The sequence below is a fragment of the Sparus aurata genome, chromosome 24 (genome assembly GCF_900880675.1).
Source record: "Sparus aurata chromosome 24, fSpaAur1.1, whole genome shotgun sequence".
Taxonomy (NCBI): Eukaryota; Metazoa; Chordata; class Actinopteri; order Spariformes; family Sparidae; genus Sparus; species Sparus aurata.
The window spans coordinates 14,114,908-14,131,632 of NC_044210.1; the positions used below are offsets into that span (position 1 = coordinate 14,114,908).

General features: G+C 45.1%; 1 protein-coding gene across 1 annotated transcript in view; it reads right to left on the reverse strand.

Annotated features, from left to right (window-relative positions):
* The window catches only part of LOC115577099 (nck-associated protein 5-like), a 154,151-nt gene that overhangs the window by 131,699 nt on the left and 5,727 nt on the right, over positions 1-16,725 (reverse strand). The window contains exon 2 of the mRNA XM_030409905.1: positions 11,822-11,924. Coding sequence (XP_030265765.1) covers positions 11,822-11,924 — 103 coding nt within the window. The remainder of the gene's footprint in view (positions 1-11,821; positions 11,925-16,725) is intronic.

Consider the following 16,725-nt stretch of genomic DNA (forward strand, 5'->3'; position numbering starts at 1 on the left):
TAAAGTTTCGGAAAATTGTTAATCTATTTTTCCTCCTGGTAGGCTATGTGACGTCAGTGGACCCGACTGTCGCTGTGAGAAAGGATGTTAGCCACGTTAGCAGCTAGTTTCTCACACTTGCAGATGTAGTGAATTGTAGATCCTTCAACCGTCGCTACATTTTTGTTTTTAATACGTCAAATTTTCCTACTTTTTTGACAGAAATTCATCAGCATTAGAAAAGGAAGCATACATTTTGGATTCAGAGCAGTGGGCCTTGAGACAATCTTTGCCCACGCAGGAAAATGAAATCGACCAAATTAGATATCTTTACAGACTTGGCTGCACCACAACATCCCAGATTCAGCTGACTGTAAGGTGGACGTTGTTCCAGACTCTATGTTTACTTAATTGATGCTTGGTGCACAGTTAATGGACAGTATTATTCCAAGATGTCAAATCAACCCAATGCAAATTCAGAAAGTTCACAGTCTATGTCTGGTCTGTGTTTTTGTTTATGTAGCACGAAAGAACTACAAACTTTCATTTGTTTATTCGGTTGCACGATGACACATAAACCACCTGGTTACCAAAGAAAATAGTCTTGGATTGTGGTTATGCTCCAGAGACGGATGACTGAAAATGTGGCTGAAACAGCTGTTGTGTAGACCAGACTTAAATGATAGGACATTGACACGTTATCATCTCATAAAGCTGAAATTGTCAGGTATTTAAATGTGTTTATTTGTTTTTTCATTGAAAACAGCTGCCTGCTACAGAGAACGAGAGCGGTGAGCAAAACAATGTGACAAAAGCTTGAAACTGGACGTAGGACTGAGGGGAGCTGTAGTATCTGGAGATAATTCTCCTTGGGTTTGTTGCTACAAGCGACCCCTTTCATGTGATCCATTGTTTTGCTCGAAAGCCCAACAATCAGAGTGTGAATACCCGTTTTTACAAAAGCCTCAAAGACCGACATCGAGATCCGTAAACCCAACAACAACAAGCCTGGTTCCCCCTCCGCATTCTGAGCTGTAGTCTGAGAAAACCCAGCATGAAAGAGCTCCCCTCAGCTCCCAGCTGAAGGTTTGGCTCAGGGCCTGATGAGGAGGATGTGATCACAGGGCGGCCTCTGTGCAGAAGAATAGACAGGACGTGCTTACCACCCCACCAACCTTCTGCCTCTCACACCCACACCCGGTCTGCCAGGAGCCCAGAGAGCGAGCCTGTCCCGCCTCAGCTGCAAGGTGAGGGAGGTGGGCTTCCTGGTGCTGACAGATGCAGCCCCTCCTCAGCCTCTGCCTCTCCCTGTGCACTGGGGTCTTAATCTGCACGTCCAATCCTGTTAGCCGCCCTCTGCCAGCTTTGCCCAAACCTGCGGTGCCAAAGATGGTGCCTCGTCTGCATATGATAAACAAACATCCCCTCGAGACGGGGAGCTTCCACGCCAGGTGGACGGGGTTAACACCCTGGGATAAGCTCTACTGTGTTTGGATCGTGTTTCAAGTTTCTCTGCTGAGGCCGGCCCTCTGTTTCAACACAGTGATCCCCAAAAATAATACTGTGTCTTGCACATCTGTTCACTGGAAGACGAGCATTTGTTTTCCTTGCACATCTGCCAGCTCACCTTTGTCGGTTAACTAAAATCCACACACATCAATCACACTCTGTTTTCTTAAATACGCATGTAAATTTGTTCGTGCATCCCTCAATTACCCCTGTAGATACCATGCTAATAAAAAATAATATACGCTGTCCATAAATGTAATATGTAGGATTAGTTGTTCATGAGAAATGAGGCTTAGACCTCTTAAACAGTTCTTGGGCAGCATGTTCATGAGCCAAGAAGTAGCAAACATGAGCTCAACCATTTTCACTACGTGGTTTTGTAAAAGTCAAACTTCTAAAAGTCGGTGCCACAGCAGGCTGACGTGGGTTGACAATGTGCCAATGGTGCCACAAGATTTGCTCATTTCCATTTTTTGTTGTGCAGTCTTAATCACTTATGACCACATTATAAAACAACAAGGTGACGTTAACTTCAATTATGATTTACGTTGCCGCCTGATGGTTTTTGTAGCGTGTGGTGGTCACAAATGACGACCGTCTTGATGTAAAGATTTGTCATCATACACTATAACTCAAACGTCAGATAATGAGCTGACCAGAAGAGCTGAAATCAGACTGCAGGGAAAACTAGAATAGGACCAGTGCTCACTCATCGACACCAGTGACCTAAATACAAAAAAAACACCCTATTTCAAATGTGCAAGAAATGAGAAAAAAAAATTCCTGGATCCACACCAAAAGCTAATGGGGTCTATTCTAGGTCGAGACCCATCCTCCATGTAAGTTTCGTGGAAATCCGTTCTGTAGGTTTTGTGTAATCCTGATAACAAACCAACAAGCAGACACGGGTGAAAACATACCCTCCTTGGCAGAGGTATCTAAAGCCCTCTGGCTTTTTGGAAAGATTTTGGTTGCTTAGGGGAAACGGATATTCACCATTGTCTGGTTGTCTTATCAGTGTGTTACTGTCGCCTCCAAAGCTGATTTCTTTGAAGGGGTTCCAAATTTAAAACCTAAATATCTGATCTACTCTTAAAGTAAATGGCTGTGATGATGATGTAGATTTCTTAGTTTCTGTTAAGCAAATTCCTCATTTATAATTTATGTGTTACAACTGGTTAATTGGATTTTCTACATCTTTTCTTCCGTTTTTTATGCGCATTTTCAATTTGTGCATTTACAAAAAAATGGAAATTAACATTTATTTACATTTTTGTCACCAATTTTATGGAAATCCTGTCACAGTTTTTTTTATTTTAGATGGGATGCAGTGTTCTGGTTACCTGTTTGTCTTCACCTGTGTGAGGAAACACAAACTCTATATTTTGTCACTCAAAAAGACGGCAACTAATACCAACATCTAAGGCCACAGATCCACAACGTCAACCCCGAAGTTGGCCAACGCCCGACCTACAGCCCGAAGAAGACTTGACCTGAAAAAACATTTATTTCTAGAAAACGTGTTTCATACCAAGAAATAAATGTTTACTCCTTTTGGGGAAAACTGGCACAATTGAAGCCTTATGTCTAGGTATATAAAGACACCATTAATCTCAAAGCTCACCCACAATGACAAATTGACTCTATAACAGCGTGACTCTCTTATCGAGATAACCCTTCACTTGAGCAAATCTGAGGACGCAGAGTGTTTTCAAGTGTTTGATGCTATCAGGAGATAACACTGTCAGATAAAGAGGACTGTCTTCTCTTTGTCCCTGCAGACTTCAGGCTTTTCAAAAGGCCTCTGTGTCTGCTGCTGGGCTCTTATGAGAGAAAACCACAGGCTGAGCAGAGATCGGAGCTAAAGCGCAAATGTTTGGGGAACAAACGCATGTGACTCTGACCGCACGCGGCCTCGGTTTCAACTTTGATCTCCGTTATGATTGGAGGAAAGGGAGTCCAAAATTGGCCCCTCGACTCAAAGGGGCACAAAGGACGGTCTCATTGGACGAGGGGGGAAATGGACGTCCAATTATGCAAGCTGGCACAAGTCTCTGGGCAAAGTAAAAAGCCTCCTCTATCAGTTTGGAGCAGATCCAAAAGCTTCCCTCTGTTATTTGCCGACTGATTATTAACGTGTCTTTGATTGAGCGGTAGGCGATAAACCCTGAGTCACTGCAGATAACGGGACGTGAACCTGTTCACATGTAAAACATGATCAGCAGGCGAATGTGATGCTTAAACCGAGGACCATTGCTGAGGCGTGCAGCGTACACGCAACTTGTGACATGGGTCAGGGATTTTCAGCACACATTAGCGCACATCAGTATGTCATTGGCAGGCAGAAGGGCATGGTTCACATGCTCAGCTGAGAATAAGCAGGTCAGTTGGAAAAAGCTTGGTTCATTATCACCCAGAGCAAAAAATGTGGTGGTCTTTCTGATTTACTCACCTGAAATAAAACTCAAAACTCAGCTCAGATCGCTGCTTAGGGTTCGGGTTGGGGTCAGGGTGAGTAAGGGTTAGGGGTTAGTTAGGGTTGGAGGTTAAGGTCAAGGTTAGTGTAAAGGTTTTAGTTGGGGTTTGGGTTGGGGTAGTTTGGATTAGGGATAGTAAGGGTAAGGGGTTAGTTAGGGTCTGAGGTTAAGGTCAGGGTTTGTGTTAAGGTTGTAGTTTGGGTTTGGGTTGGTCTGGGTCAGGGTTAGAGTTCGGGTTAAATGCCATTAAACTACCTTATTCCACCATCTCTCCGCCAAACAGGCATTAAACTTCACTACACGTGATGCCGGGCTCCATAAAATATGATATAATTGCCCCAATAAAAACACAGGCAAGGTATTAACAGGAGACTGCCAAATCTCATTACGTGGAGGTTGGAAAAACAGACGAGTGGCTCGTATCAAAACAGCCTGAACAATTATTAAACCAGTTTTTACAAGCGGATGGAGGCCGCTTAGTCTTATCCACAGCGTGTGGTTGGATGCGGGGGAAGCCGTTGGGTTTCAGACTGGAGTCTAGGGAAAAGCCAAGGTTGTAATCGTGCTCATGAGAGAGCTTCCCATGAGACAAGAAGGGGGGGAGAAAAAGAAAACGCCACCTCCTCTGCCTCTCAAAGTGTCCCAGAGTTTGCCGGGTTCCCACAGCCCGCGGACCCGTGGCTACCCACGCGGTGAGCCCAGGTATGCCTGGTATGTCACCTGCGCTCCGAGGGAGCCGTCAGAGACCCGTCCGGAGGCTGGTACACCCCCGCCGTGAAACTTGATTTAAACGCTCAAAATGAAGTGAGAGGAGACCGAGTGCTCAGAGAGGAGGAGTAAATCTTTTTGTGCGACTGGCTCCCACCCAAATTGTCCAATCAGCCTCGGCCTCAGAACCGCACTTTACACCAGTTACTCAAGAATCAAGCTGACACACTGAGACAGCGCCGAGTGAGCGCTCGTCCCCCGAGCTTGGCGTCCTGTAATGTGCATGGCGTGAGAACGGGGCCCACACTGAGGACGGCATTGTCGGCGGATTTCTACTGTATAATTACACTCAATTAGTTTGAGCTGCTCAGTAATAATATCAAACCTCTCCGTTTGTCTGCCTGACGATGTGGGAGCCAATCAGATTAGACGGAGCATTTTCTTCCCATCCAGCTCCAGAACTCCGCTCCCCTGCTTGGTTTAATGTCTCCATTCTGCATTGTGTCAACCAGCTGTAATGAGCTGTGAGGGAAGAAGAAGAAGAAGAAGAAGAAGAAGAAGAAGAAGAAGAAGAAGAAAATCAAGTCCTGCCAAGCAGACTCCATGCTGGCTTGCCATCAAATTCATTTGCACTTAAATTTAGCATAAACCAAACTAATTTGTCTGTTTTGGAGCTTGTTCCCCGGGACAATTTTATTGTCTTGTTGGGCCAGTGAAACAAGTTGCAGCCTGATATAACAGCATGGCAGCAGATCAGCACGTAAAAAAAAAAGAAAAAAAAAAAAGACTTTATACGAGGAGGAGGCTTGACAAAAGCCAGGGGGATTTAGCTAAACCCAAATACTTTGGAGATAAACAGGAAAGCACTGCCACATGCTGTTTATTCAGTACAACTCACAACTATGCAGCAAGCGTTTAATCAGCGATGTGGAGCACTTGATTATTAACCCTCCCCTGCAGAGTAGTTTCAATTTGGCCTTTTGTTATCAATTATCTCTGAGCATGATTGCACTGCTGCACACTTTATACTTGTTGGCAGGGGAAAGGGTGTGGAAGACAAAACAAGGGCATCCTCGGGTTGGTGAGTATTACTTCACGGGTTGAGGAGACGCATGAGAAGCTCTATTGTTCGACTGGAAACGAGACAAAGACGAAAGCTAAGAAGACAAAATGTAAAGAGTTGTTGGCAATGATGAGCATCCAGTGACAGGACACTCATCATGTCCACTCCAACCAGCAATCACCAAGTCTGAATGTTGATGCAAACGCCAAAGTGTCTTTAGATGATTACATACTACCACAGACGTACTGTTTAGCAAATTTCAGAAGGGTTTTAATCTCAGGTTGGAGAAGGGACGTCTGTGTTGGACCAAACTTTGTGAACTTTCCCAAAAACACAATCTGACACCGAGGCGGGGTGCACATAGGTGCTGCTGAACCACGGCAATCATGACTGCGAGGGAGGCGGGATGCATTCACCTAAAGTTATAATCGAAACAGCTTTGAGAGAGACTCACCGGCGGATAAACCTCGGAGCCAAATTCCAAATTAAAAACACACAGCAGGAGATGCTGCTTACCTGTAGAGTTTGTATACATTATGTGTATTTCTTATTAGTGTGTTCGCTGATGGCTGGTGATTCAATTATCAGCGAACCTACATGGTTTTAAAAAGAACTTCAGTCAGTAGCTCAGGCGCCTCGGGTTTTGGGAGTGTTTCTCTGAACTCTCAACTCCCAACTCCAAAAAAACCCATGAGCAACCTGTGAAGAAGTTGTAGTTGACACCTCACTTGTATTTTCAACTTTTCTATCAAGTAACCAGATATTTTGCACGCAGCTTTTCATCGTTTGGACCGATGCATCAACCATCAGCGTGCTCCATCTGTAAGTCATTCAGCATTGTTGTGGAGGAAATAAACGGGACTTTTTTTTACTTCCAAAAACCAGAGATGCTCCAGAAAAAGCTCAAGACACGTTGGATCACTGACGGGGTTGGCGGTTGGTTCCACCACATTCCCCGAAATTGGACTGTCCTGACCCTAATAGCTGACACAAACCCAAGCTACAGATTTCAAACAAGCATTATTTTTTCGAGCATCGGCAGTTGAATGAAAGAAATATTCTGGTTCTCCGGCACCACAGATGATGCCTCGGCCGGTTTCCTCACTTATAAACCATCGGTGTTTACCTCCGTACAAACTGTGAATCAAACCCCTGTGATAGCCTCTTACTGTATAGGATAGACCCCTGACAGAGCTTCTGCCATGACCTAGTTAAAGCCGGCTGGCAGCGGCTAGCAGCAGCTCGCAGACCGTCCGCGGCCATCGGGCTCACCGTGCGCGTCCCTGCATGACGAAGAGAGCCTCATCCGCAGGCGGGCATCAAATGATAAAAATAAATAGAGGCACAGAATCAACCCAGCAACACGGGCGGTTATGTAATGCAAATGGTGCCCCAGTTACTCGCTGTTACTGCCGCTACTCTGGGCCGTCCCTGAGCTGCATAACCTGATCTAGATTAGATGCTCCGACCCCAACAAGGTCCCGATAACGCTGAGTAAATGTGCGCTTCGTTTTACGACGTGCACAAAGTCAACAACTCGTCTGAAGGGAAGTCTGCAGCTTTGAGCAACGTTTGGAGCAAACGCAGACCGGGGAAAAATTCCCTCAAACCTCGCCTGCATGCATTGAGGAAACATATGCCGGCTCGATGCATTATGCATGTGTGAGGCGGCGGTCCTCCTGACTGACATTCAAGCCCCATGTTCACCAAATTACCCATAGACGATTGATAGGAGCTTTGTATGAAGCCAGGCCATGTAATCCATCCAAAGAGGAGCAGACATAAATATTTTACCTGCCCCTCGCCTGACATATGGTATTTTGTCTCCGCGTCTGAGCGCCAGTGCGAGCTGAAAGTCTGTCAGGGGCGTCCCCGGTGGAAAATCTCTCTCCGGCTCATCATCCGAACAGCCCATGAGACACATGGAATGCCTGAAATGTGTGAAAGCAACAAAACAAGGCCAACTGTTCTCTGGATGACAACCTTGTGACAGAGCTGACTGAGCAGCAAACAAAAAAAAAAACGCAGCGTCACACAGCGGGGGTCATCCGTCCAGGTCGCACGCCGGCCGCGTTACGTGCAGCGAGCGGACGAAGCCGGACACTCGCAGGTGACGCGGAGGGAGCTCGTGCCTGTCGTCTGACGGAATGTCGGACAAACCCGCCTCTTGTGTTTTCTCAGATGCCTGAAAAAATAAATGTATCGGAGGCTCATATCCTCCCAGGAAAAGGAGTGTTTACAGGACTTAGTAGGTTTATCTGTGCCAGGGCCGGCAGGGCCACGAGGGCCTGAGACATGATGTCCCTCATCAGCGCTGGAAGGACAAAGACCCGAGTTTGAGTTTAAACTCAGTGGCCTCGAATGAAGTCATTGTAATGCCTATTAAATTAATTGCCCACTATTTCAGGGTTAAAATCGACCACTTGGAGTCATTTCTTTAAAATATAATTCTCTGATTCCGGCTTCTCAAATGTGATTATTTTCTGGTTTCTTTCGTCCTCCGTGACAGTCGACTGAATATCTTTGGGGTTTTGGCAAAAACAAGATGTTTTTTAGGGACCTCATCTCAGGCTTTTGGGAAACACTGATCGACATTTTTCAGCATTTTCTGACGTCGTATGGACCAAACAACGGTCGACAGTTTAATCGACAATGAAAATAATCATTGGTTGCCGTCAAATTGTGAATAATGGGGTAATATCACATCCACGATGGCACAGATGATGATGTCTTGGTCCCTTACTCAGCACAAATAACAGCTTTTTGCGTATGAACGTATTTTAAATCGAGCATTATCGACAGGAAATAAGTGTTTTATGCTGAAAGTGATATTTCCGTCCACACACACGTGCACAGGAGCTGCATCCATTGGACTCTGGGAAACAAACTTGCCGCTGCTGCACCAACCAAAAAAGCAGCTTGCACTTGCCACGGACTCAAATCTGCACAGTGCCACCAGATCTATGCTGGACCTTTTCCCAAAATGCTCGGGGCTTCCTCATGTCCCACTATTAAAGCGGCCCAGCACCCTTATGCTCCCGCTGCCCCCAAGTGAGAATAAATCATTAAGGGAGGAAAGAGTGGGGGGACGGAGAGAGGAAAAAAAGAGATAAAGTAAAACATAGCGGAAGACGGGAGGAGAGTGAGAGGGAAGATAAGAGGAAGAAAGTCAAATGAGTGCACAAGAGAGGAGAAAATACATGCATGGATAGTCGAGTGGACAAATGTGAGCATGCTGAATCATAAAGCCATATCGCAAATATGACCCACTTCCAGTCGCGCAGTAAATCAGGCCGCCGTGTATCCAATTAGAGCAATTAAAGCGGCAGTAAATCTCCCCAGCTACCAATAACTATTAATGGTAGTGATATAATGTTCGGGAGGCCTTCTATGAATCAGCCTTTACGGTCGTCGGATAAGAAAACTGCACGAAGCGCACAAGTAATCGCTGGGAGTTACACATTCACAAAGCTGTGAGGCTGAGGGGATGAATTATACATTAAAGGCTTGTCTCAACAACAGGATCCTTCTGGATTCACTCTCATGTTGCAGTTTAAAAAAGATGATTGACAGACTTTGGGGTTCGAGTCCGAATTCAAAGTGAAAATCCACATCAAGACATGAACATTTTTCATAGACGGGTTGATGAATTTTGAATGTCCTGTGGATTGAAGATGTTACTGTCTGTATCTGTTACGTGTCAGACGGCATACTCTGGCTGTTTTAACTGACTTGTCTCCAGTTTGTGGTGGTGACGCACTACATTTGGTTGCAATCCGCCAATAACTTCAGCCCAATCAGTAGGTAGCCAAGGAAACCTAATGTCCAACCAAGGTAGGCACTAATCCAGTGGGTCGCTTGGTTAGACACACAAGTACCAGGTGACTGAGATCTGCTGGCTTCTCAGTAATATTAGTTTTGTCCCTTATCCTGCACCGTACAGCGACAGCTCCGCCATTTATTTAACACAACTATGAAACGTCAAAGCGGTCATCCCTGGAAATGTTTTATGACCAAACTCCAAACCAAAATCTGCCAGTATATTACCAGAATAACCACTTCCTGCTGTTTACTTTAGCTAGTTAGCTATGGTAGCTGTGCAGCTAGCCCTAGCTGACCTTAACCTCCTGAGAGCTTTTAGTGTTGATGTTGTTTACTATCAGACTTTCACCTTTCGAGCTACAAAGCAACTAGTGAATCTGTCTTTTGGACTGTTTATTGGACAAAAGAAGCAATCCGAAGACATCACTTCCATCTTTTCACCCGTAATTGCTGTCATTTTATAGACTAAACGATAATTTCACAATGAAAATAACAGCGAACAGGAATTATGAAAGAAGCCGCTCAGTTCAGCAGGGCAGCACGAGGCTTTCCCTTTAAGCGATCTTTCCTACATGTCAGCAGTGGGTTAAGACGGGTCAGCCGCAAGTCATAAAGTCAGCCAGGTCGAGTCAATAAAGTGTGTCGGCTTCATTAAAGCCTTGCAGTCATCAAGAAACCATCGTAAATAACAAAATTACCCCAGAAAGGCAGCTTTTAACTGTATATCACTTAATGCTTTTAGAGTGTTTAAGGGTATTTCTCCCCTTTGAAGAAACACCCCCTCTAATTAGAGACATTTCCTACATTAAAGTGCTATTTTGAGCCTCCTGATTCATTATTTCCCGTGCAGTGAGTGCGCCGTACGCGCTGAGGGGGAAGTAAGAGGCTTCTTTGCTCTCCACGCGGACCCGACACACAGCCGCTATATGACTGCACTTGACATTCCAGAGAGGCACTCGCGAGCTGGTTCACCTTCAGTTAACCCTCGGCCCAAAAAACAAGTTTCCACTCCTGTGATTCGCAAGAGCGGCCCGGGCGCAGAGATAACGCCTGTCAGTCAAGCGGCGGCTTTGACAAGCAGTCATGGGAGGCTGTTTATTCTCCCTGCTGCTTGACACGTGGATGTGTGTGGGTGTTTAATTTCAGTGTTAAAGGAGCAGCACATCTAAAAAGATAAAGCACACGCCCTCATGTTGATGGTAAAATCATTTGAAGTGTGTCACAGTCAAGGTCGCAAGGCTGCAGCGCTCTCCGGAACAACTGAAGTTTTAAAGCGTCGACAAATAACTAAAAAACAAAATGAGACAAATGTCCTGCATACTCCAAGTCTCCAGAAGCCCCGAGATCCCAAATTTGATTGGAAAAGATGTTGTTTACATGTAAATATATCAAATCTTGTCAAATAAATCTCGATTGTATAGGTTGGAATGAAAGCAGCTTATTACGATCAATACTTACGGTTGATGTTAGGCAGCGACCTGTAGCGATTGTCTTAATAATGACAGTTGCACAGGTAAGAGTGAAAGGTCTGTGGAGGGACGAGGTCGGGGATGGATGGTCGGCTTAAAACAAGAACAGGACTTTCATCCAGGAGAGCTGTTTGTAGTCCAGTCCACAACAAGAACCAGTTATAAGTGCTTTCTTTCATGTACGTAATGCACCGGAAGTTATTTAGGAGACGTATATGTTTATTGTTTTATCTATTCAGTCGTTGGACTTGGATCACACCAACAAGGTGTATGGAGTCTCTGTTTCTATCTTCATGAGGCTTACCACATAATGGTAATCACTTTTGAGCGGACTGCTCCTTTAACGCTTGAAATCTCTGTTGCATTCTCCTGAACCGGTGGCTGGTTCTGAGTTGTCTCCACGCTCGAGTGGATCTTTCCTTTGTGAACACACACAGGAAGTGTATTCCAGCAGATGGAATATAAACAAAACACCAGAGAGGACAGTTAGCATTGGCAGCGTTAGCCAGCTTTGAATAAAAGAGACAAAAGACCCCAAACTGAGTCGCCAACAAACGCTCCGTGGGAAGCCTCGCGGGTCCCAAAGACAACCTCATTAGCAAAAACAAACACAAATCCGGCAAATGAACGACTTCCTCTGGAGGTGTGGTTGTGTCAGTGTCAACAAACCTAAAGACTTGAATCCCAAACACTTCCTTTTTTGAGATGAAGTGCAGCAAGACGAGACATTCCACAGCTTGTTTCCTGACAAAGCGACCGACCTAGCAGACGGTGTGCGTTGGGGATTGACTTACCGGTAGTCGGCTGTCGAGAGACAATCTCTTTAAGCGCTCCCTCCTCTCCAGGTGTCTGCTCATGCTCCCACTGCCCGGCGGCGATTCACACACCTGGGAAGCCCTGGAGGGAGGGAAAGGGGGAGGAGTGGAAGGGGGAGAGGGGGGAGAAAGTCAACAAGGAACACCTCATGTCCGGTCGGTCAGGTTTCCGCTGTCGGAAGGGCTTTCACCTTTTTTATGGGAGATCAGAGTCCAAAGTCAAGAGACGCAGAGGCAGCACCCGTCTCCCTCTCTCGTCACTCTATACCCGCTCTACTTTTTCTTTCTCTCCCATCTTCTTCTGTTGCTGCTCGCTCTCCTCTTGAAATCCGAGCCAGAACAAAAGCGGAAGTGTGGACCTCTCCTCGGGCCTGTCATGACTCTCTGGGCTTCACAGAGATCTTTCTTGCTTCGCTCTCACCGAAAGCATCCCACCCTCCGACCCCACCCCGAACCCCGAAGCTTGAGCCCCCTTTTTTGTTTTTCTACGCCTCTCCAAACAGAGCTGGGAACCAGTCCGACCTGGCCCGACTGAGGCCACAGCAGAAGATAAACACTTCACTTCACGCATACTACTCCTTTACAAAGAGCCCCCGGGCTTTAGAATCACTGCTCTGAGGCGACCGAGTAAGCACAGCACTTCCTCATTGGTGAGGGCAGGGGTCAAAGGTCGGCTGATGGACGCCTCGGGGTCAGGGATGCTGGCTGTGCAATACGAGGTGGATAAACCCGTGGATGTGTCTTATGTAACCAAGAGAGAGGACTCCTGGGAAAGCACACCGCGTAAATCAAGCAACCATCATCGCCAAGGAGGCTTCACCTGTTGTCTGTTTTATCGGTTGGTTTGTCAGCGCGGACCCCAACAGACCCGGATAACGGCACGGATCTTGGAATTCTTTCTCATTTCCCCAGTTAATTTCTCAGGGGATAACTCCTTGATTGAATTAAAAGGGGGACTCTTTGTCATGTTCCTGGGTTTTACTGTTTCATTTCCGCTTTTATTTTCAAACTATGCCCTTGTGTGTGGTGTGTCTCTCCTTACACCTCAGCTTCTCCTGTGTGTTTTTCCCTCTCTGTGTTTTTCCCTCGTTACCTCACCTGCTCCTCGTCCTGCCGTTACTGTGTCTGTATATAGTCTTTGTCCTCCCTCTTGTCTTTGTCAGTTTGTTTCGTGATGTCCTCCGTGTTCCTTTGTTTGAGCTCTTCGTTGCTACTTTTTGTCCTTGCGACTCATTTTGGTTTTTTGTACTTTTTCAGCTTGTTAAAATAAAGCTCACTTTTTGTTTCCCCCATTTGGGTCCTAAAGCAAAACCTCACCATCATACTCTTGTTGGAGGACTATTTTCTTATATTTTGGATCAAAGTAATGATTATTACATTAGAAATTTTAAAGTTAAACTGAATTGTTCCTGTTGACGTAACTATTCCAACATATATAGCCAAATAAACAGCCAACAAATAAATAGGTAGAAATAACAACAAACTAATTAACAAACAAAATGAACATTTCAATATGAGAGTAACTAAATAGTTCAAATAACACAAAGGTACATAAATGCAGAGGCCAATTAAAGCCGATATTGATTTAATTTGTTTAGTTTATTAGCTTTATTTAAACAGTGATGACCTGATAACAATAAAAACAATACATATAATATGATGTATGGAGGACTGAAACTCCCAAAATCAATTTAAATATCAGTTTCTTTAATATCCTATAAATGTATCAATGCCCAATATATTTAAGTTTATATATTGAGCACTTCATTTTTCTTAATTTATTTATTAATTTTAGATTTTGTCAGTTTGGTTCCTCCATACAATGCTGGTTATTGACTATATTCTGAATAAAAAACACTATTGTGTATCGTTTTTTTGGCCACAATGGTGAACCTTTACATGAAACCCTTATTTTGAGATTATCTACTGACATTTACACACTATACAGTATGGTAATGCTATGATAATGAAAATCATCTTGTGACACCTTCAGAATAAGATCTGCTAAGTGCCACTATTAGCTGATTTCAAAATAAGGCTGAATTGTCTTTATCCCACTTTTTTTTTCCAGGTCACTTGTGTTCACTTGCCTCACAAACCTACTTATGCAACCGCGTTGCCCATCGTGCATCTGCTGCAGGCTGCGTCCGTTACACCCTGTCTGAAGCTTCAGCGGCGTGACTGCGCTCGTCAAACATCCCCACACATCAGCGCGACGCGTTCCATCCACTGCCAATATGCTACGTCCAAACATATTGACGTGAGGCCGCGGAACGTCACACCGCCACTACGTTTTAACCCAGGGCCGATGTTACATTTCCCCAACGTGACACCGTCTCCTTCTGCCCCCATTTCTGAACACCCTCGGGTTATCTAGGCGCATGAGGAAGTTGCCTAATCAGTGCGCAGGATGTGAAACGCTACTGTCTTCATCAGAGTCCTGCCTGTCTCTTCATTCTGCCGTTTGTAATGACTAATTGTGCAAGTGTCTGATGAAATACTCTGGTCTGTGTTTAGATTACATTTCAGCTTTGGTCCCTTTCCGCTGGAGATTAGGAGAGGAAGCGAGGCCCACGGCTTCCCTTTGGATACAAAGATAGGGGGGAGTTATAGGAAATTGAGAGTAAATGATTAAAATGGATTATAGCATTGCGTCTGATTGCCCGGACCAGACGTAGAAAAAAAAACACTGCCACCATTTTTCCTCAGGGTATAGAAAGTGCGAGGGATGAGGTAGTGGATGGATCGGAAGTGATAAAGATTAAGCAAACACATTAGGAGGCAGATATCGGGGGCATTGGAGATAAAGGAAGTCGGTAAACACAAGAAAAGTCCAACCTATCCTATCAGGGCGGTCGAACAAACCGAATGATGCTCCGTGTTCTGGCTGAAAGCTCCAAAAAAAAGATGATTTGAGTTAATTCAAAAATTAGGATGCTGATTTCAATCCCCCGTTAATTACACCACATTAATTTGTTTCCAAATCTAATCTACGCCATGCTGTTAACACCCAGGCAGCCAGTCAGGGACGAACTCTCTCTTATCAGTCAATGAGTTGAAGAGACTTAAAGGAGCATCACAGAAATGGCTAAAATCTGTTAAATTACATTGTTTGATAGTCTGAGCTAATTTCCAAGCTGTTAAACTTTTAAATTAGGTTGAAAAACGACCAATTAATGTCAATTAATTGATTATGTTAAATGTCGCTGCGCTAACTATTGTCTACTTACTGTGTTGTTAAATCTCCCGTGACATTTTGTTCACCACTTTGTTCAATATAGATTTGCCGAAGAGGGAAAATTAAGCTCTCCTAGCTAAAAATCTCGCTACCAGACAGCTTGTAAAATGTGTTAGCTGCTCAGCAAGTAATACGACTTCTGTCTTGTTCTTGTCTGCAGGCCGTTGCTCTCTTCTTGAGAAGTTTATACTCTGGCCGAAGGAGGAAGTAAATCACGTAGGGCTGCAGCAAACGATTAATCAGAGTATCTATTAATCTATCGATCATTTTCCTGATTAATTAAGTAGTTGTTGCGTCCGTAAAATGTCAGAAAATGTGGATAATTTTTTACAAAAATGTCATAAAAGACTAAATCAAACAGAAAACATCATCAAACAATGACTCAAAATGATCAATCAATAGTTCATTTAATAGTTGACAACTAATCACTACAGCTTATAGGCTAAAAATCCCTTCTGTAGTTTGGACCATCTGTCTCTCCGTCCCCTCAATGGGCAGCACTGTCAGAAAAGCGGCAGTGCAAAATCTCAGGTCAAAGGTCACCAGAGTTGAATTTGGCGAGCCTCTGCTAGTAAATCAGCCATTCGTCACCATTCCACTGTTATGAACTGCATTTGCTCCAAGTTGTGGCAGCGTGAAGGCTTCTAAGGTCGCTCCTTTCTGACTGAATGATCAAATCGAGAGGCCGTTATGTGGTCTCCTCAGACACGCATCAAGACCGCGCTGTCATTGCTTTGGTTTGTCTGGACTCCATACGCAGTTTGTCTTTTTCATTTTTCACTGTATTTTTCTCTCCGAGTCTTAATTTGAGGTTCTGCTGGAACTCGAGACATTTTTTTTATTCCGAGCCCACGCGATGTGTTTCACAGAACCGGCCATCCGCTGGGCAGAACCCGGCGCTCACAGAAGTGTGGAAGTCTTGAGTGGCTGTCGAAACGCTGTAAAAAAATTGATAAATTAAAAAAAGGCGGCGCCATGGCCAATTTTCCCCTCAGCGGACAAACTTGTTGACTGTCCACACGTCGTTCATGTCTCTCGGCTGCTTGGTTTTAAAAGGAAATGAAACACTCAGTGACTGCTGGCCGTGACAAGCGCTATGTTGCGACAGCATTTTTAAAAGATCCGACAAATTTAAAACGCTGCTTTGTCTCAGTTTACAACCGTCCAGCCGCCATCCTGCAACCGCAGCCCATCCAGGACTGTCCTCCCTCCCTCTGGATTCCCAGTGATTTACACCAAAAGCAATTACTGATATGTTAAACCGCTTCGCTGTTGACCTACGCGAGGCAGAGTGACACGCGTCGACGCCTATGGTCCACACGGCCCCCAGCCGGCCATCCAGCCAGTCGGCGAGCCAGCCAGTGGGGTGGAAAGGATATAATCAAAGGAGGCCAGGAGGACGCTGACATCTGGGAGTCTTTGTGCTGTAGGCCTAATTAGATGCCAGGGTGAAGGGAGGAGGCGCGGTGGGATAGTGTGTGTGTGTGTGTGTGTGTGTGTGTGTGTGAGGTTGGTGTGGGTGCTGGAGAGGAGGGGAGGGTGGACTCTCTTTTTTAACATCTGCTCCAGGAACAAGGGAAGGACCCAGCTGAGGTCGCGGAGAACCCAGACAGCTCCCAAAACTACAACGGGGATAATGTGCGGG